At 38.9% G+C, this 21,165-nt stretch overlaps 1 protein-coding gene across 4 annotated transcripts in view; it reads left to right on the top strand.

Annotated features, from left to right (window-relative positions):
- The window catches only part of MYO16 (myosin XVI), a 695,568-nt gene that overhangs the window by 652,514 nt on the left and 21,889 nt on the right, over nucleotides 1-21,165 (top strand). For all 4 annotated transcript variants that reach the window (XM_074387449.1, XM_074387448.1, XM_074387447.1 and 1 more), the window contains one exon: nucleotides 8,304-8,395. In XM_074387449.1, the coding sequence (XP_074243550.1) occupies nucleotides 8,304-8,395 (92 nt within the window). The remainder of the gene's footprint in view (nucleotides 1-8,303; nucleotides 8,396-21,165) is intronic.

Genomic DNA, 21,165 nt, shown 5'->3' with positions numbered 1-21,165 from the left:
TAATACTAAAAAAAAAAAAAAAAAAAAAAAAAAAAAGCTGTGAGTCTTACTCTAAATATCAAACTATAACCAAACACCAAAAAAAAAAAAAAAAAACACAAATTCTCTAGTCCAAAATGGAGATGTTTGTGGAATAGGCTCCATGAAATTGATAATATAAATTCTTTAGGAGTATCAGGCTTCTAAACTTCAGCATGTAGCAATGTGTACCTCCAAAGCCTGCAACACAGATTTCTATGTTCTCCCGTACATGCCTGCAGAATTTAAAATAAAGTTTGTTCTATGCAGTCATTAGTTAAAAACCACTTGAAAATCTCAAGAGTTATGTGTGCAAAAGGAAAATTACTTCAATTGGAAATTCAATCTTTCAAAGCAACTTGACACATTTATGCTGATCTACTCTTGTGAGCGCCATGAATTTCTGAGTTCCCAGAGCTTTCGCCCATGATTTTTAAAACATCCAGCACAATGTCCTATATACTTAGGCCCTCGGTAGACATTTACTGATTGAAACAAGATTGCTTAGTACATACTAACCAGTAAATCCCATACAGAGGGCAGAGTCAGAAAAACTGCCCTAGTCAGTATTATAGAAATTGAACAAACCTTTCACATGTGCAGCATGTGATATATACATGAGCATGATAACTCTTAAAGCAATTATTAGTACAGATTCATAACTTACAAAGTGTGGCCAATGTGCTTTCTAAATAAGGACACGAGATGAAAATAAATGTTTAAAATAACTTAAAGTTCTAATAGAATCAGAAACAATGTTATTTTCTAGGAAACATTTCTCTTTTGAATGCCAGTATCTGCATGCTACCTCTGCTTCCCAGAAATAATTATCTGTTTGTTCATTTGTTGAAATATAGTTATGCGTGGGTAATTATAGCTATCACTTACTTTAATTGCTGCCCTTTTACTGATGTGAATGCAGACTTGGATCTTTTTTTTGTATACTTAATTATTCCCTGGACTTGTGGTTATTTATCATTAGATTAGAGAGCAGTTTTTAGTGTTAGAGTGTTTTAGCTTTATCAAACAAAATATTGTGAACATAAAGATGTTTATTTTGTGGGGACACTGAGTTATAAAAAATTCCAACTAGGGCATTTTATGTTCAGTATTATTTTCTTTCTTGCTGTTCAGTGAATATACATAATATGTCTGGGTATGAAGAAAAATGGCAATTAAAGGATACAGTCATTGCCATTGCATTTACATTTATCTTTCTGTGCAAATTGTCTCTTTTTAATTTGCATTATGTTCCTCCTCAATGTACAATAAGGGTTGTTTGTGTTGAATAAAGGCTTCCTAAGGCAAAGAGTTGGGGGAAATCATTTGAAGGGCCAGGAAATCTGCATTCTGTGCATTGACTCTGGCGCCACATTGAACTTAGGGTCATTAGAGCACTAACCATACCAGTTCTGGGAACACCTAAGAAGGGCTTCCATCAGCCACACCTTGGAATCAGTTCAGACCACCAGCCAAGAAGCCTTTGGTTGGAGCCCATAAATATCTTTAATATATATTTTACAACATCACTTTCTTTATGGAAATTGTGTACATTCTTTGGAACTCATACTTCTATCTGACTGAAAGTCTGATAGCCAGAGGAAAGGAAGCAAGCCTCACTTGATAACCTGGAATATTTTGCAATCATCTATTTTAAACAGTAGAAGTTACCTTTGCAAAGAAAGAAAACTCCTGGGGCATGGACTAAGTCCTACCCCACTCATCCTTCTAGTTAAAAGCGTTTTAAAGTCACATTAAATAATTTCAAATTTTGATATTATTTCATTACATTTTCTCCACTGCAGTTGAGAAGTCAGGGCTGAAGAGGAATAGATTGAAATGCTCACTCTGCTATTTCTTGGCAGTGGAATATTGTTCCCAGTGTTTAAGGAGTCATTCTGCCTTGATTTAAAGCTCAGCTCTGATGCTTATTAACTCCCTGACCATGGGCAAGTTACTTAACCTCTCTGCTTTTCAATTTTCCAATCTTAAAAATGGGAATAACAAAAGTACCTACTTTATGGATTACTGTATTTTATACGATGAGATTTAGCAGAAACTTAATACTCAACAAATAATACCTATACACAGTTATTCACAAAATATTATATGTTTTAGAGCTAGAAGAGTCATGAGGATTTATTCAACAAAAACAACAATTACATGAATGAGGCAGATGAGGTACAAGGCAGTGACTTCGCTTCTCTGAAACCATACAGGCTGTAACAGTAGACAAGTGCTTTATGAAATGCCCACAAATGCCCAGATGTACAGACAAATACACAATATTACTTTGATGGCTTATGCTGGTATTCAGGGCAAAGACAGTCATTACAATTTGGAGTCTTGGGGATGAAGAGAAGCAGGAATATCCGGGTGGAGTTCAGGGGAAGGGTGTATTTAATATCTATGTTAGAGGATTCACACTAATATGAAAGGCAAGATGGCAAGAGGAAACCTAGTGAAGACAGAGGTGCACACTAGTCAGTCAAAGCACTTATCAAGTGCACCTGTCGCATGTAGGCTTTATGCTATGCATGGGAGCTCTAAGAGTCCTAAACAACACAAGGTGACCTCTTTGTGTGAATGGTGAAACCACGTAGCACACTGAAAATACATACCAAGGAGACTGCAAAATAGGGCAGTTAGCAGTAAATGTCAAAGGAATACCATATACCATAAGTAATGATTACTCAGTTACTTTACACGTAGATTGAAAAAAATAAAATATATTTCTAGTTGGCTGGGATTGCTAAGGATGCTTCATAGAGAAGCTTGGGATTTTCAAAATGAGTTTAGTTCAGAAAAGAAGGGAGCACATTTCCATGAATTGGCTGTACAATGTATTGTGACAGCAGTGTGAATCAGCTTCTCTGATAGAATAGGTGGATAAATAATAGAGGAGAGAAACAATTAGGAGTCTAGAGGGCCATGAATGCCAATTTAAAGAGCGTCTCTGAAAGTGTTGTCCTGGTTTTGAAGGGGTACTATCTGCTATTTTGGAGAGATGTACCTGATTGTACTATCCAGGGTGAACAATAGAATTGGAAACTGAGTTTGGGGGTGCCAATTTTGTATTCATTCACTTAAGCCTTGGCAGGTTTTTTATATGAGGCAGGAGTATTGAAGACTATTTTGGTATGGGAGTCTAGAAGAGGGGGTGTCAAGAATGACTCCAAGAATTTGAGACAAACGATGGGAGAACACTGCACTTTCCAGAAGGGAAGGGCAATTCTCAAAGGAGGTTAATTCCATAAGTGGATCTGGAGCTCAAGAGAGAAGGACTTCTGATTATGGTTGATTTTTCCATAAATGATGATTACAGATTTGAAATATAGACCAGGGTTCCAGGATGGAGAAAGAAAAGCCAGAGTTTTCCAAGAAGCTGGAGACATGGTGATTATCTACGGCATCAGTGGAACAATCATAAAGAGGAATAAGAAGAGCAATATGATGACCAAACCGTATAGAATGCCCAACTTTGAGAAATATACATTGAGAAGGGTAGAAATCGAGACATACAAGAGGCACTCAAGAGATAGAAGACAGATGTCCAATTTCATGGAGACCAAGAGAGGAGAGGATTTGAAGGTAATGGAGTACTTGGAAAGCTGGACAGATGTAAGAAGAGAATTCAAACCCACTTGCCATTGACTAATCAAGTTTGGTTCTCTACATAATGACAGATTGTGCCTAGCAGATTCTAATCAGTTAGCCATGTAAAATTCAGTGCCATACCACCCCTTTAAAGTCCCTCTCATTCTTGTCTTCATTTAAGACTTCACATGAACCCACTGGGTCATGGTAGACACCATGACCTCAGAGTCTCTCACGTTTCAAAATTACTTAAAAAATCATCCAGAACTCTAGGGACCAGACCTCCACCCCAGTGATGAGGAGGATGTCATAAAAGCCATTCCTCTTTGTGTCTTGGAGGAAGGTTTAACTTTAATTCTCTAAGCAGCCTTCAATCCATGAGGAGAGGAGAGCAGAGGCTTCTCCTTCCAGTTAAACCCTCAATCAAAGCCAAAGCCTTTTGACTTTTGCCCACTCAGGTTTAAAGGGACAGCAGCAGGTTCTACAGGGTGTCCACAGCATATCCATTATGCCATGGAGATCAGCTTTGGGGAATTCCTTTCCCTGAGCATCTGTGTGTTTTCTTTGAGAAGAACAGCTGCATATCTGAAGCGCAGGGTAGGGTCTATGCAGCTTCAGAAGACCTTGACTCTTGCTGTCACTTGGGCAAGAATGGCTTTTTGAAATAGTTTGTATCAAATGGACAAAGAGTTCAACTCTTTGAAGCACACTGTTGCTACCCTGGAAAGACTATGTTCCGCAAGGGACACAGGAATCTCTAAGCTGGGAATTGTTAACTCCAAGCCTGGTCCGGGGAGAATGCTGCTGCAGTAAGAGGAGCAGAGGGGGCTTCTCAGAATGTGCTGAAGCTCCTTCTCGGACAGAATTCCACCTTTTAATGAAGGCACAGATAAAGGGCTCCACCTTCACTTTAACTCTTCCTCCACCATGACTGGAGTCTTCACCCTGGTTAAAATGCATCATGGGATTCTCTACCCCACCAAGACTGTGGAACTTTTCTGGGGGCCTTTGCTTAGCAATGTTTTCATTATCTACATGAGGAAATCCTTGATATGTTAAAAAAAAAAAAGAAAGAAAGAAAAGAAAAGAAAAGAAAAAGGCCTTGTGGGTTAGGGACACATGTACAAATATTTTTAGATTAAATGACACGATTTCTGGGATCTAAGTGAAAAATGAATACAAATGGATAAAATTGACAGCTGAAAGAAGTGTTGGAATGGGTTCATGGATTTTTACTACACATTCTCTTTATGTTTGAAATTTTGGTAATAAAAAGTTTTAAAACTTGTGTTATTTCGTTAGATAAAATGAGTGCTACTATAGTCCCATATGTGTTACTTGGAATTCTTAGTGAAATTGAATCTGTGTACTACTTAGGAGTCATTCATAATTTTTCTCCTTTATTTTCTAAACTTATTCTTTGTCTATTTTTTAAAATCTAAGAGTAGGTCCTTTATTTTGATCTGTAGAATGCTTTAAGAATTAACAAAGCCTCTTATTTACCATATTTCACTGTTCTATATTCTTCTAAAATACACATTTTATTTTTAGGGCATTGTCAATATGTTTATCTTTTATGTTTATATAGATACATGAATCTTTTTTTTTATTCATGTTTTGTGCCTTTGGTGTTTTAAAATTATTTGCCTTGAAAAGGTACTGCTTCTAATATGGTGGGTAAATAAAGTATTGTGCTGGTAAACACACACACACACACACACACACACACACACACAGACCCCTCCTGCTGTGTAACTTCCTTCACACTTTTGGCGCTTCCTGGTTGTCACTCTACCCCTTTCAGTTCTCACAACCTCAGTGCATGCATCGTGATGAAGACCCTTGGCTGTTTGCTACAACCTCCAAAAATCCCCTTCCCTCTGACTTCTCAGGCCCAGTTGCTTGTCCCACCTCCTCCTCCACACGCCAGTCTCCCCAGCACCCACTCACCTGCCTCCCTCCCTGCTGTCCTCACCTGGCCCTCCACCTGCCCACTTTGCCATCTGTCCCTGTCTGTGGAGCTCTGCCACAGGTTCTGGGACCCATTCTTGTTTTTGTCAACAGTTATGAAGGAAAGAGCTTTGAACTCATGACTTAGATAAAATGGCATCGTGTTTGTTCTGGGAAGTCTGCCATGCTACCTATTGTCTCCAAAGTGCGGTCCATTTCCGTGGAACCTCCTTGTGTTTTGTTGACTTACCACATTTGTGTTCTCAGCCAGGCATGTCCTCGACTTTCTTCACCTTCCACATTTCTCCTCCTCCTGGAAGACCCAGGTCCTTTGGCAATACCACCATGAAGTTTTCTCTAGTCCCCTCCGTCAGAATTAATCCTTGCCTGCTCCAAGACCCTATTCAATGTTACCTGTACTCACTCCTCTTAATTCTGAAATCATTCTGCTGTGTGTTTAGCTTCATGGTCATTCTCACTGAACGATGAACGTCCTCAAGGGTGGGGGCTTTTCTTCGTTCTTCATTATATTTCCCAGCACTGTATGCAGGGGTTGTTGATGAAGGTTTTTAACCTTAATTTAATTGACTCTATGTAGCGCTCAGCAGGCTATCGATTCCGCTCTGAGTTTATACCCTTTCAATTGAGTTTCTCTTTTGATTATGAGATCCAACTTCTAATTTTATTTATTTATTTGTTTGTTTGCTTTGAGACGGAGTCTCACTCCGTCGCCCATGCTGGGGTGCAGTGGCACAATCTCAGCTCGCTACAACCTCTGCCTCCTGGTTTCAAGCAATTCTCCTGCCTCAGCCTCCGGAGTAGCTGGGGCTACAGGTGTGCTCCATTATGCTTGGGTAATTTTGTGTTTTTAGTAGAGACGAGATTTCACTATGTTGGCCAGGCTGGTCTCAAACTCCTGACCTCAGGTGATCCACCACCTCAGTCTCTCGAAGTGCTGGGATTATAGGTGTGAGCCACCGCACCCAGGCCAAACTTCTTATTTATAATTTAGTTTTGAAACGTGGATCGCAATTGTCTTCTCCTGCCTCCGATCCCCCGTCTTTGTCTTAGTAAGACATCTGGCCAACTGGTTTCTCTATGGTTCCTCTAGAAGTGGAGATTTATCTTGCTTGTCAGTCAGCTGCTTCTCCCCAGCACCCCATCCTTTATTCCCCTCAAAGAGGGGGCCCTTATCATGAACCTCAAGCCCTTTGTTGTACCCGGCAACCTGGAAACCTATTTTTTTTTTTTTTTTGCCAACTATCTGCTTTATCTAGTTTCTTGAAATTTCATATTGTGCCTGATCTTGGATTGCCACACTCCCTTCCACCTGTGTGAATTTCAGGCTGCTCCAACAATCACTGTGATTAGAGCCTTTCCTGTGTCCTGCAGACACTTCCCACATAGCACCTGAGGCTGCTGCTGCTGCCTGTGACCGAGATCTGTTCTCCGGCATGAGGCACCTCCCCACCCACCCACTGGCCATAGTCCGCCCAGTCCCCATGAAGTTAGCCTTTCCATAACAAGGTATCCGTACACGTAACAAGATCACCTGGAAGGCCTTGGTATGTGTTGACAGGATTCTGTGGACTTCCCTGAGGAACTCTCTCCCATAATTGGAAAAGTGTGCACTGATTGTCAAATGATTTTTAATTTAGGACTCATGTATATGTTTAATCAATTGCACTGTGCTAGTTAATTATACTTTCAGAAGAGCGTAGTAATCACTTCAGTATTGAAAGTTCTCTGAGTTGAATTCATTTTGTTGGGTTCTTATTTCCCTTTTTCTCTGTTCATGTTTATTAACCGAATCACTTGGCGTTGATGCATGATGCCTCTATCGCAGCGGTTCTCAGCCAGTGTCGGGGGGGGATGACTTTACCCTCCAAAGAATGTTTGGCAATGTCTGGGAACATTTCTGGCTGCCACAGATGAGGATGCTGCTGGTATCTAGTGCGTAGGGGTCAGGGATGCTGTTAAACATCCTGAAGTGCATGGGACAGACCCCACTGCAAAGAACGATACAGGCCAAAATGCAGTAGTATGGAGGCTGAGAAACGGCTTTTATCATAAAACATCGTTAATAGCATCATTGCTACCTTGTAGTGACTTCGTGTTGCTGGGGGGCATGTAGTTTCATAAACCTGCGACTTATCCTACGTGGTTGCTCGTGAATTGGTGTGTTGTGAACTGGCAGCTCTCCCAGCCTTTTCCTCACGGAAATTCAGCCAATCTCTTTGCTTCCTTTTGCACAAAATGAACTACGGCCGGTGGAGTTCATCGGACGTGCAGGCTTCGTTCTGCGCTATCTGACTTCCATTCCCTTCCTCGCCTCCCTGCAGTCCTGCAAAAGACAGCCACACTCCGGCATCTGCAGTCACCCCAGCGACTCAGTGGGCCCATCACCAACCCCAGATGCTTCTTCAAACCGTTTCAGTCTCTAGGAGTTTCCCTTCTCCCCTCCAATACGTGTCTGCTCACTTTTGTGCTGCTATCATGTATTTCCTTATTATCATCATATCTACCTGGCAGGGTATGTCCCTTTTCCTAAATGAAGCTACCACAGTACTGTGCGTGTCCACGTTTCATTGCAAAATGTAGTATTTAGTTTGTATTTAAGGATAATCATTTCAATTCGTAAAAGATAACAATTCTAGTTTGTTGAAATGAGTGCATGAGTGACTTTATTTGGAAAAAGGAGACACTGTTTAACTCCTGATCTGTGTTGACCTCAATAGGTTTATCCGAAGAGGACGGATACTCACGGTTGTCTGTGAGTGGCACAGGAACTTCATCATTTCAGAGACACAGAGACAGTCACACCACTCAGGTAATGACATCTCTCTGCCCACATGTACAGTGACAAATGGAATTCACTTATGACAAGGCATTCATTAACTTGCTATCAATAGATGCTCTGTGTGAAATGGAGAGCTCAGCTGCTCTCACCTCTGCCCCGCACTCCTTCAGCTGAATGGTGTCTCTCCACCTCAGCTCACTATAATGTTCTGCCTGTTTCCAAAATAAAGAAAAATGTCCAAAACAACTAAAACATCATAAGTAGTTTTAAATGGAATATTGTAGATTTAATTTATATTGTGGTACTTTAAAATTACTGTCGAGTGAAGATTATATTAAACCTGCTGAATGAAGTTGCTATGCATTTGACCTTAGCTAAAATAGGGACCATACCTGGGAACGAAATGCTTGAACCACCTGTGATTTCATTTTGTCCCAGTTATGACCTCCAGTTCCATGTAATTCACATTCACTTAAAATATGACATGGTGAAAACTTAGTAAAATCAAAACGAGATTGCAGTTCACAAAACTGTTTGGATGTGTATTACTGATTCTGTGTCAATGTTTCATGTGTCTAGCCCTAACAATTTCACCAAAATAAACAAGATGATCACTTCGAGAGGGGAAAAAAAAAAAGCCCACTGGTGCTTTTAGAAAGTGGAAAGTGTATATTGCAGAATAGAGTGTTTTCTCCTTTTTTTTTTTTTCTTTTTCAAAACAGAGTCTCACTCTGTTATCCAGGCTGGGGTTCAGTGGAATGATCTTGGCTCACTACAACTTCTGCCTCCCAGGTTCAAGTGATTCTCCTGCCTCAGCCTCCTGAGTAGCTGGGATTACAGGCACCCACCACCACACCTGGCTAATATTTGTGTTTTTAGTAGAGACAGGATTTTGTCACGTTGGCCAGGCTGGTCTTGAACACCTAACCTTGTGATCCATCTACCTTGGCCTCCCAAAGGGCTGGGATTACAGTCTTGAGCCACCATTGTTTTCTTTTTGAATTTTGTTGAATTTTAAAATATACTTTAAATAATTATCTTTAAGATATATAATGTTGCATTCTAGGTGATGAACAAACCACAAATTAGAGTGATTTTATTATCAATGTATTAACAGATTATTGCTTTAGCAACAGAATTCTCATTTTATCTAAAGTTACAGCACAATTCTTATGTCAAACATCTACATAAAAATAAATAACTTCAGCCAAGTATCCAGTTGTTTCCATGAAATCAACTATCCAGCTAATGATCAGCTTTCATTGGAATATTTAGCATTATGGAGGCGCGTCCATATTATCAGCTGAGGTTTTTCTAAATAACACTGATGCGGTAGTGAGAAAAATCAATAATTTGAATCTTAAGAATAAATCTTACAGTAGGCAATCTACTGAAAGCACTGATATCCAGTCACTGAAATAGAAAGAAAGTGCTGATTGGTTGCAATAATAGATTGTACTAATCTCCCCTCTGCTCCTTAGAGATGCATCTACTTTACCTTGTAAGCATCACAAATGCTTCATCTGAGCTTGTACACAGGGGAACCTCCTGGTTGTAAACACTGGTTTGATTTTTGTATTATAAGCCTGACTCCTGTACATTAGAACACAACGCTAGGCCATCTGACATCCTTTCCAGGCCTGCCCCTACAATTGGGTTCTTAGACAAAGGGAGTCATTTGAAAGAAGGTATATACAGTAGGCAGCTTTGTGACTTTTCCTCTCCATTTGGCTAAGAATCAAAGAGAGGTGGGAAAGGTCATCAGGAATCATTTTCCACTCTCGGATTTCAAAGAAGGCTTGTTTTCAAATGCAGACATCCCTGATGAAGCAGGAACTGCCAGTCATCTTGGGCCACATTTTTTTTTTTTTCAAGGAAACTGAAAACCATGCTTATTTTCTTTCCATGCAAATTGTGGGCACTCACCTGAGGAGACAGATTCCTTACTGGTGCTGAGCTTTAAGAGTTATGTGAAACTATGTGTTTAATGGCTTTCAGAATTTCTCTCTCATGTGACACTTAATACAAGAAGTGTGGACACACACAGAGAAGCAGCATTTTAGCTTTTCTACTAATGCAATTAAATAGAAATTCTATAAAATCCAGTCCCAGACAGATTGGGCATGTAGCAGTAAAATTAAATGCTGACCAGAAATGAAATTTCTCTTTGAAGATGCCTATATATTCATTAGCCTCATCAGCAGTTTTAATAAAATCCCGTCAAGGAAGATAAAATGTCTGGCATTATGTTAGTTGAAGAAAAGAGAAAATAGAGTCAGTAATTTGCCGAAGATCACAGGGACAATTCGCTGAGTCCACAGTTTGAATGGAAATCAAGATTGTATGTGAGCTAGTCATAACCCATTAAGAGGAATAGAGAAGTCATTCAACTGTTTCATAAAATTCATTTTTTATTTATTTATTTTTGAGACAGAGTGTTGCTTTTGTTGCCCAGGCTGGAATACAATGGCACAATCTCAGCTCACTGCAACCTCTACCTCCTGAGGTTCAAGTGATTCTCCTACCTCAGCCTCGCACATAACTGAGATTACAGGTGTGCATCACTATGGCCAGCTAATTTTGTATTTTTAGTAGAGATGGAGTTTCATCATGTTGGTCAGGCTGGTCTCGAACTCCTGACCTCAATGATCCCACCCGCCTTGGCCTCCCAAAGTGCTGGGATTACAGGCTTGAGCCACTGAGCCCGGCCTGCTTCATAAAATTACAAGAATTTTTGGTTCAAAAGAAAAGTCTTCAGTAGCCATAGTGGACATTGGTGACTTGTCTTTTTCCTGCCAGTCCCACATTTATGTTTCACACCTACAGTGATGAAAATACAAGGGAAGGGACTCCCTCTTCCTCCCCTGCTTTGATAGCTGCACAAATGCGTGTGAGATGGGCTCAGTCAACCTACCTACCACAGAGAGTGAGGGACAGGTAATGGAAGGGACAGCAAAGGAGCTGGCTCCATGGGGTGACATTGGCTAGTCGTGGCTCCATGCAGCACCAGGAGAAGAATATTCGTGAGAGAAGAGCTTTGTTCAGAGCATGCTGCCCCTGCATCCACCTCACCCACTCGCCAGGCCTTTTCGTCACAGTGCATGTTTTCCTTTGCCTTCCAGTGAAGCCTCCACCTGCCTGACATGTCCAGACTGTGTTTCCTTTGCTTAGAAATCAGGCACATTTAATTTTATTGTTATTATCCATAAAGTTTTACATCCAAACAAGTATTTTGTACAAACTCCTCATTTGTTCTCAAAATAGATACAAAATATTTTCTGATAGGGCTAGAGCCTCAGTATATGGTGGTTGTTTATGTAGAAAAAACATGTAGAAAATGTAGTTGATGTTGTATTCCATTATAATTTTTTATTAATTTGAAACTATAATGGCTTTCCATAAAATCAGTGAAAGTTAATTTTACGTAAACTATTTGAAAATAGCAAAAGGCGGGACATTTGCTGTGCTATGCATGGGGCTGTGTTCATGTGTGCTCCTTTTGTAGAGGGCTTGAAAGACGTGTGTTCTGTGTTTCCCAAGCACTGGGCATGAATAAAACCGCGGAGAGAGAGATGACATCAATTTCGTAGGTTATAGAAGTATTTTAAACTTGCTTTGGAATTAGACAGCATTTCTGAAAGGAATCTGACATTTATCTACTTGCCGTTTTATGAGGTTTTACATTTTTTTAAGTTTACGCTATTTGGCGTGATGCAATCCTTTAGAAGTAACTCGGTGGTGAGAGGCTCAGCAGTGGAGGAAATGCTGAGAGTGTCATCCAGCCGAGAATGACTTCTTGGCATTTTTTGCCATGATGGCAATCCTCTGCTGACTCAGAGGGCCAGGTAACCTGACTCAGGAAGCCCACAATTTATAAATAGAGCAAAAGCGTGGAAGTCGCAGGGAGGTGGGAGGATGTCCTCGAGGCAGAATGATAGCAGAAGTGGACAGGAAGAAACAGAACCGTGTGGTGCTTGCCCTCAGCATGGAGATTTCTAGTTACACATCTGTTTAGAGGTCCACACCTGACATTGAGAAGAGAGATGTTTAACATTTGCATTTGAGCACAGGCTATCTCTATTTACGTTGATATTTTAACTCTGCCACCTTTTCCTTCAAGCCTTCCTATTCCTCTCATGGTCTGCTCTCCACAGTAATATCGTGGGCTTTATGTTCGTTTATTTTCATTATCGGCATTTATCATATGTCTTACCTAGTTTTAAAAAATATTCTTTTGTTTTTGTAAAGAATATAAAAAGTTATTGTGAATATTGATCATATTCAGATATTCATTGTAAGAAATCATTCGTGGACTTTGATAAAATCATGGCAGTCTGGGACCCAAGATCGTAATAAATATCCAGCCTACTCCTGCCATAGCTGCCAATGAAAGCCGTAATAAAATCAATATGTAATGGATTCACATCAAAAAGCAAATGGTTATGTGGTTTGCTTTACTGAATGATCAAATAAACCTTTTTGTAATGTCACATAGCAACAAAATTAAGAGTTGCAGAGCACTAAGTAAATCCAATGCCTTCTTTCTATATTCATTGCATTTGTGATATAGACTGAAATATATCATAGCATGGAATTAAAATAAATTGTGTTAGATAAAATTATGAAGTGTAGAAATATTTCATTTAATCATTAAATGATAATTCTAAAGATGTCAGGGAGCAGAAACTAGATAACCCTTTCGAAAGGAAACATATAAATGTGTATTTTATATAACCATATATGAACTACAAAGAGCAGGAGATCTAGCATACAAAGCTCTTTCACACAGCCAAGGTTCAGGGAATCCGTACCCATCAATCATGGCTTACAGATTATGTGCAAGAAATGAAGGCAGTAAGTTAATTTGATGGTATGGGAAAGGTCATGTCCAATAGAGATAAATAGAAATTTGAAAAATAAAAAACAAAAACGTATCCTGTATTTCGTATTTTTCTATCATAAAATTGCACTGTATTTATTAACATATCCTAAGTGTATATAAATGCACAGTTTTTCTGATTAAGACACTATTATCAACAAGGAGGATTTAATTTTAGGAGAATAAGAAGTCAGAGTAGTGACTGTTTGTTTGATTGTTTGTTTGTTTTTTGAAATGGAGTCTCCCTCTGTCCCAGGCTGGAGTGCAGTGGCATGATCTTGGCTCACTGCAACCTCCACCTCCCAGGTTCAAGTAATTCTCTTGCCTCAGCCTCCTGAGTAGCTGGATTACAGGTGTGTGCCACCACACCTGGCTAATTATTTTTGTGTTTTTAGTAGAGACAGGCTGTCACCATGTTGGTTAGGCTGGTCTCGAACTCCTGACCTCAAATGATCTGCCTACCTCAGCCTCCCAAGGTACTGGGATTACAGGAGTGAGCCACTGCACCTGACTGTGACTGTGTTTTAAGGAGGAAAAAGTCTTGTGATATTTCTGCAAGCTCACCTTCTAGATGGGAAATCTGCGGTTAGCAGTGTTATTGTCTAGTGGAGGAGTCACAAAGTGATTGAAAACATGTGGCTAACTATAAATTCTAGGTAACAACAATTTCAGTATTAATTTAACTGGTTTTTAAAGAGAAGAAAAGAAAATAACTAGAAAAGAATCCCAGATTCATTATTTATCATGTAAGTGCACACACATGATAATTTTGGGGATCAGTTAAAGAAAATATATGTAACCTGCCTAGCATGCTGCCTGGAATACTGTAGGTGATTAAAAAAAAGAAAAAAGCTTGCTTTCTCTTGTTATTCCTTTCTTTGCAGGGTTAATGTTGTAAAAAACAGTTCTGATTTTAACATTGTGGATGCTATCTAAAATATGTAGGAGATTAGATTGGATCAAGAGAACCCAACACTTATCTGGGACTTTGGTAAAATCTATTATATGTGTGATTTTTAAAATAGAATATTATGAACTCAGAAAGAAAAATGATTAATGAAACACCCACCTTTAATAAATCTTAGCATTTTGCAGTATTTACTTGAGAGCTACATTTTTGGAAAAACATGTATCCTAGTTCTCAGTCTCATCCCTGCCTACCACACCAGAAGTGAGTCATCACAGTGAAGTTTGCACATAGCCCTTCATCTATGTTTGCACCTTTACTGAGGATAGGTGTAGCCATAAATCATATCACATTCACAAGTAATAACCAATGATATGCATGCCTTTAAAATGTAAAAAAATATAGTAGTCTGTTTCTACAGATTATTCTGCAAACAGCTTGTTGCTGCAGAAGAATCTTTTTTTTTTTTCTGTTTTGATACATGCTCCTCCCACTTGTTATTTTATTCTAAGTATTAGCCCTAGGCGAAATGTACAGACTTTAGGGTTGACACCTGTAGTCCCAGCTACTCAGAAGGCTGAGGCAGGAAGATGACTTGAGCTCAGGAGATTGAGGTTGTGGTGAGCGGTCTTCACACCATTGCACTCCAGCCTAAGCAACAGAGACCCTCTCTCTCAAAAAAATAAAAATTAAAAAAAAAAATAGAACTTTAGGTCTGAGGCATCAATACAATAAACTTCTGTTGACCAGCACATACTTAGTGCAAAATTATATTCATATTCCTTCAACAAGCATGGCAGGGAGCAAGCTCAGGAGGGGGGAAAGCATTAGGGACTGAAGGGAGGGTGCGCATGACCTGCTGCTGCTGCCCTAGGGGGCTGCGGTGCCCCAGGGAGCCAGAGGAGCAGAAGGCAGATTACTTCTTAGGTGCAAACGTGCCTCCTCCATTGGAAACTTTTCTAAGGAACAAGTTCCATATAAATATGGTCATGGCATTTCTTAAGAACATGCTTACAGTGACAAAAGTGAATGGAAAACTTACATCAAAATCATTTCCAAGTTATCAGTGTTACAAGCCAGGTAAGCCATGTTACAATTAACAACACTGGAAATGTCTCTAATTTACAATTGGAAAAAGAAATGCCAAAGGTTCTCCTAGAAGTGGAAGTGCTAAGTTTCTGCTCATGGACATTTTCAACCACAGTGGTTATTGCCAAGTTACTCCCCTAAAAGGTTAATGTATATACTTTTAAAAGGGAGTGAAGTTTTTCATCTCTCCTGGTAAACACTTGGTTTAATTATTCATTTTATTTTTTGCCAATATGATAAATGTAAAATGGATCTTATTGTGGTTTTATTTTATATTTTCTGGTTGCTAAGCAGTATTTTCACATGTTCTCAGACTTGTTAATCCAAATACATGCTTTTCTTATTTCCTAACTGGTTTGCATGATTTTCCCGATGGTGTTAGGAATTTTCCAAATATTCTGCATAATATTCCATGCCAGTTCCATGCAGGGCAAACATTTTGCTTATTGTGTTTTCTTGGTCTGTTTAGCTACAGGTTTTCAATTTTATTGATTTGTTTTTAAAAGTAGCTTTTGATTTTATTGATTATCTATATTGATTTTCTGTTTTATTGATTTCCGTTATTTTTTATTTATTATACTTTAAGTTCTGGGCTACATGTGTAGAATGTGCAGGTTTTCTACATAGGTATACACATGCCAAGATGGTTTCCTGCACCCATCAACCCGTCATCTACATTAGATATTTCTCCTAATGTTATTCCTCCCCTAGACCTCCACCCCCTGACAGGTGCCAGTGTGTAATGTTCTCCTCCCTGTGTCCATGTGTTCTCATTGTTGAACTCCCACTTATGAGTGAGAACATGAGGTGTTTGGTTTTCTGTTCTTGTGTTAGTTTACTGAGAATGATGGTTTCTAGATTCATCCCTGTCACTGCAAAGGACATGAACTCATCCTTTTTCTCACCTGCATAGTATTCCATGGTGTATATGCGCCACGTTTTCTTTATCCAGTTATCATTGATGGGCATTTGGGTTGGTTCCAAGTCTTTGCTCTTGTGAACATTTCCACAATAAACATACATGAGCATGTGTCTTTATAGTAGAATGACTTGTAATCATTTGGGTATATACCCCGTAATGGGATTGCTGGGTCAAAAAGTATTTCTAGTTTTCAATCCTTGAGGAATCACCACACTGTCTTCCACAATGGTTGAACTGATTTACACTCCCACTAACAGTGTAAAAGCATTCTTATTTCTCCACATCCTCTCCAGCATCTGTTGTTTCCTGACTTTTTAATGACTGCCATTCTAACTGGCATGAGATGGTACCCCATTGTGGTTTCGATTTGCATTTCTCTAATGACCAGTGATGATGAGCTTTTTTTCATATGTTTGTTGGCTGCATAAATATCTTCTTTTGAGAAGCATCTGTTCATATCCTTTGCCCACTTTTTGATGGAGCTGTTTTATTCTTGTAAATTTGTTTCTTTGTAGATTCTGGATATTAGCCCTTTGTCAGATGGATAAACTGCAAATATTTTCTCCAACTCTGTAGGTTACCTCTTCACTCTGATGAGAGTTTCCTTTGCTGTGCAGAAGCTCTTTAGTTTAATTAGATCTGATTTGTCAATTTTGGCTTTATCGCCATTGCTTTTAGTGTTTTAGTCATGAAGTCATTGCCCATGCCTATGTCCTGAATGGTGTTGCCTAGGTTTTCTTCTAGGGTATTTATGGTTTTAGGTCTTACATTTAAGTCTTTAATCCATCTTGAGTTAATTTTTGTATAAGGTGTAAGGAAGGGATCCAGTTTCGGCTTTCTGTATATGGCTAGCCAGTTTTCCCAAAACCATTTATTAAATAGGAAATCATTTCCTCATTGCTTATTTTTGTCAGGTTTGTCAATGATAAGATGGTTGTAGATGTGTGACATTGTTTCTGAGGCCTCTGTTCTGTTCCATTGGTCTATATATATCTATTTTGGTACCAGTATCATGCTGTTTTTGTTACTATAGCCTGGTAGGATAGTTTGAAGTCAGGTAGTATGATGCCTCCAGCTTTGTTCTTTTTGCTTAGAATTGTCTTAGCTATACAAGCTCTTTTTTGGTTCCATGTGAAATTTAAAGTAAGTTTTTTCCAATTCTGTGAAGAAAGTCAATGGTAGTTTGATGGGGATAGCATTGAATCTGTAAATTACTTTGGACAGTATGGCCATTTTTATGATATTGATTCTTCTTTTCCATAAGCATGGAATGTTTTTCCATTTGTTTGTGTCCTCTATTATTTCCTTGAGCAGTGGTTTATAGTTCTCCTTGAAGAGTTCCTTCACATCTTTTGGAAGTTGTGTTCCTAGGTATTTTATTCTCTTTGTAGCAATTGTGAATAGGAATTTACTCATGGTTTGGCTTTCTGTTTGCCTATTATTGGTGTATAGGAATGCTTGTGATTTTTGCTCATTGATTTTGTATCCTGAGACTGCTGAAGTTGCTTATCAACTTAAGGAGATTTTGGGCTGAGATGATGGAGTTTTCTAAATATATAATTATGTCATCTGCAAACAGAGACGATTTGACTTCCTCTTTTCCTAAATGAATACCCTTTATTTATTTCTCTTGCCTGATTGCCCTGTCCAGAACTTCCAATACTATGCTGAATAGGAGTGGTGAGAGAGCGTATACTTGCCTTGTGTCAGTTTTCAAAGAGAATGCTTTCAATTTTTGCCCAATATCATACTTTCAGCCCAGTATGATATTGGCTGTGGGTTTGTCATAAATAGCTCTTATAATTTTGAGATACATTCCATCAATATCTAGTTTTTTGAACGTGTTTAGCATGAAGGGCTGTTGAATTTTGTTGAAGGCCTTTTCTGCATCTATTGAGTTAATCATGTGGCTTTTGTCATTGGTTCTGTTTATGTGATGGATTACATTTGTTGACTTGGATATGTTGAACCAGGCTTGCATCTTAGGGATGAGGCAGACTTGACATCGGTAAATAACCTTTTTGATGTGCTGCTGGATTCTGTCTGCCAGTATTTTATTGAGGATTTTTGCATCAATATTCATCAGGGATATTGGCCAGAATTTTTGTTATTCCATGTTTTGGAACCAGGATGATGTTGGTCTCATAAAATGAGTTTGGGACAATTCCCTCTTTCTCTGTTGTTTAGAATAGTTTCAGAAGGAATAGTACCAGCTCCTCTTTGTAACTCTGGTAGAATTTGACTCTAAATTCATCTGGTCTTGAACATTTTTTGGTTGGTAGACTATTAATTGATGCCTCAATTTCAGAACTTGTTACTGGTCTATTCACGGTTTTGACTTCTTCCTGGTTTAGACTTGGGAGGGTGTATATGTCCAGGAATTTATCCATTTCTTTTAGATTTTCTAGTTTATTTGCAAAGAAGTGTTTATACTCTGATGGTAGTTTGTACTTCCGTGGGATCAGTGGTAATATCCCCTTTGTCATTTCTTATTGTGTCTTTTTGATTCTTCTCTCTTTTCTTCTTTATTAGTCTGGCCTAGTGGTCTATCTATTTTGTTGATCTTTTCAAAAAACCGGCTCCTGGATTCATTTATTTTTTTTAAGGGATTTTCGTGTCTCTATCTCCTTCAGTTCTTCTCTGATCTTAGTTATTTCTTATCTTCTGCTAGCTTTTGAATTTGTTTGCTCTTGCTTCTCTAGTTCTTTTAATTGTGATATTAGGGTGTTGATTTTAGCTCTTTCGTGCTTTCTCTTATGGCCATTTAGTGCTATAAATTTCCCTCTACACACTGCTTTACATGTGTCTCAGAGATTCAGGTACATTGTGTCTTTGTTTCAAAGACATCTTTGAAACAAAGAACATTGTTTCAAAGAACACTGATTTCAAAGGACATCTTTATTTCTGCCTTAATTTTGTTATTTACCCAGTAGTCATTCAGGAGAAAGTTCTTCAGTTTCTATGTAGTTGTGTGGTTTGAGTGAGTTTCTTATTCCTGAGTTCTAATTTGATTGCACTGTGGCCTGAGAGACTGTTTACTATGATTCCCATTCTTTTGCATTTGCTGAGGACTGTTTTATTTCCAATTATGTGATCAATTTTAGAATAAGTGTGATGTGGTGCTGAGAAGACTGTGTATTCTGTTGATTTGGGGTGGAGAGTTCTGTAGATGCCTATTAGGTCTGCTTGGTCCAGAGCTGAATTCAAGTTCTTGATATTCTTGCTGATTTTTTATCTCATTGATCTGTTTAATATTGACAGTGTGGTATTAAAGTCTCTCACTATTATTGTATGGGAGTCTAAGTCTCTTTGCATATCTCTAAGAACTTGCTTTATAAAACTGGGTGTTCCTGTATCGGGTGCAGATATATTTAGGATAGTTAGCTCTTCTTGTTGCATTGATCCCTTTACCATTATGTAATACCTTTCTTTGTCTCTTGTTGGTTTAAAGTCTGTTTTATCAGAGACTAAGATTGCAACCCTTGCTGCTTCTTTTTTTCTTCTTCTTTTTCTTTCCAGTTGCTTGGTAAATATTTCTCCATCCCTTTATTTTGAGCCTATGTGTGTCTTTGCACATGAGATGACTCTCCTGAATACAGCACAGCGATGGGGCTTGACTCTTCATCCAGTTTTCCAGTCCATGTCTTTTAATTGGGGCATTTATCCCGCTTACATTTCAGGTTAATATTGTTATGTTGAATTTGATCCTGCCATTATGATGCTACCTGGTTATTTTGCCCATTAGTTGATGCAGTTTCTTCACAGTGTTGATGATATTTACAGTTTGGTATGTTTTTGCAGTAGCTGGTACTGGTTGTTTCTTTTCATGTTTAGTGCTTCCTTCAGGAGCTCTTGTAAGGCAGGTTTGGTGGTGACAAAATCTCTCAGCATTTGCTTGTCTGTAAAGGATTTTGTCTCTCCTTCACTTATGAAGCTGAGTTTGGCTGAATATGAAATTCTGGGTTGAAAATTCTTTTCTTTAAGAATGTTGAATATTGGCCCCACTCTATTCTGTCTTATAGAGTTTCTGCAGAAAAATCCATTATTAGTCTGATGGGCTTCCCTTTGTAGGTAATGTCACCTGTCTCTCTGGCTGCCCTTAACATTTTTCCTTCATTTCAACTTTGGTGAATCTGATAATCATGTGTCTTGGGGTTGCTCTTCTCAAGGAGTATCTTTGTGGTGTTGTCTGTATTTCCTGAATTTGAATGTTGACCTTCCTTGCTAGGTTGGGGAAGTTCTCCTGGATAATATCCTAAAGAGTGTTTTCCAACTTGGTTCCATTCTCCTCATCAGTTTTAGGTACCAGTCAAACATAGATTTGGGTTTTCACAGTCCCATATTTCTTGGGGGCTTTGTTCATTTCTTTGCACTCTTTTTTTCTCTCATCTTGTCTTCTCACTTTATTTCACTGAGTTAATCTTCAATCTCTGATACCCTTTCTTCTGCTTGATCAATGTGGCTACTGATACTTGTGTATGCTCCACAAAGTTCTCATGCTGTGTTTTTCAGCTACATCAGGTCATTTATGTTCTTCTCTAAGCTGGTTACTCTATTTAGCAATTCATCTAACCTTTTCACAAGGTTCTTAGCGTCCTTGCATTGGGTTAGAACATGCTCCGTTAGCTTGGAGGAGTTTGTTATTATTCACCTTCTGAAGTATACTTCTGTCGATTCATCAAACTCATTCTCCATCCAGTTTTGTTCCCTTGCTGGTGAAGAGTTGTAATCCTTTGGAGGAGAAGAGGCATTTTGGTTTTTGAAATTATAGCCTTTCTGGGCTGATTTCTCCTCATCTTCATGGATTTATCTACCTTTGGTCTTTGATGTTGGTGGCCTTTGGATGGGGTCTCTGAGTAGACACTCTTTTTCTTGATGTTGATACTATTTATTTCTGTTTGTTAGTTTTCCTCTGTCAAGCCCCTCTGCAGGTCTGCTGGTGTTTGCTGGAGGTCCACTCCAGACCCTGTTTGTCTGGGGAACAGCAGTGGAGGCTACAGAAC

Source organism: Saimiri boliviensis, chromosome 16, assembly GCF_048565385.1.
Source record: "Saimiri boliviensis isolate mSaiBol1 chromosome 16, mSaiBol1.pri, whole genome shotgun sequence".
Taxonomy (NCBI): domain Eukaryota; kingdom Metazoa; phylum Chordata; class Mammalia; order Primates; family Cebidae; genus Saimiri; species Saimiri boliviensis.
The sequence above is the reverse complement of the archived record's forward strand: the minus strand, read 5'-3'. Positions and strand labels throughout refer to the sequence as shown.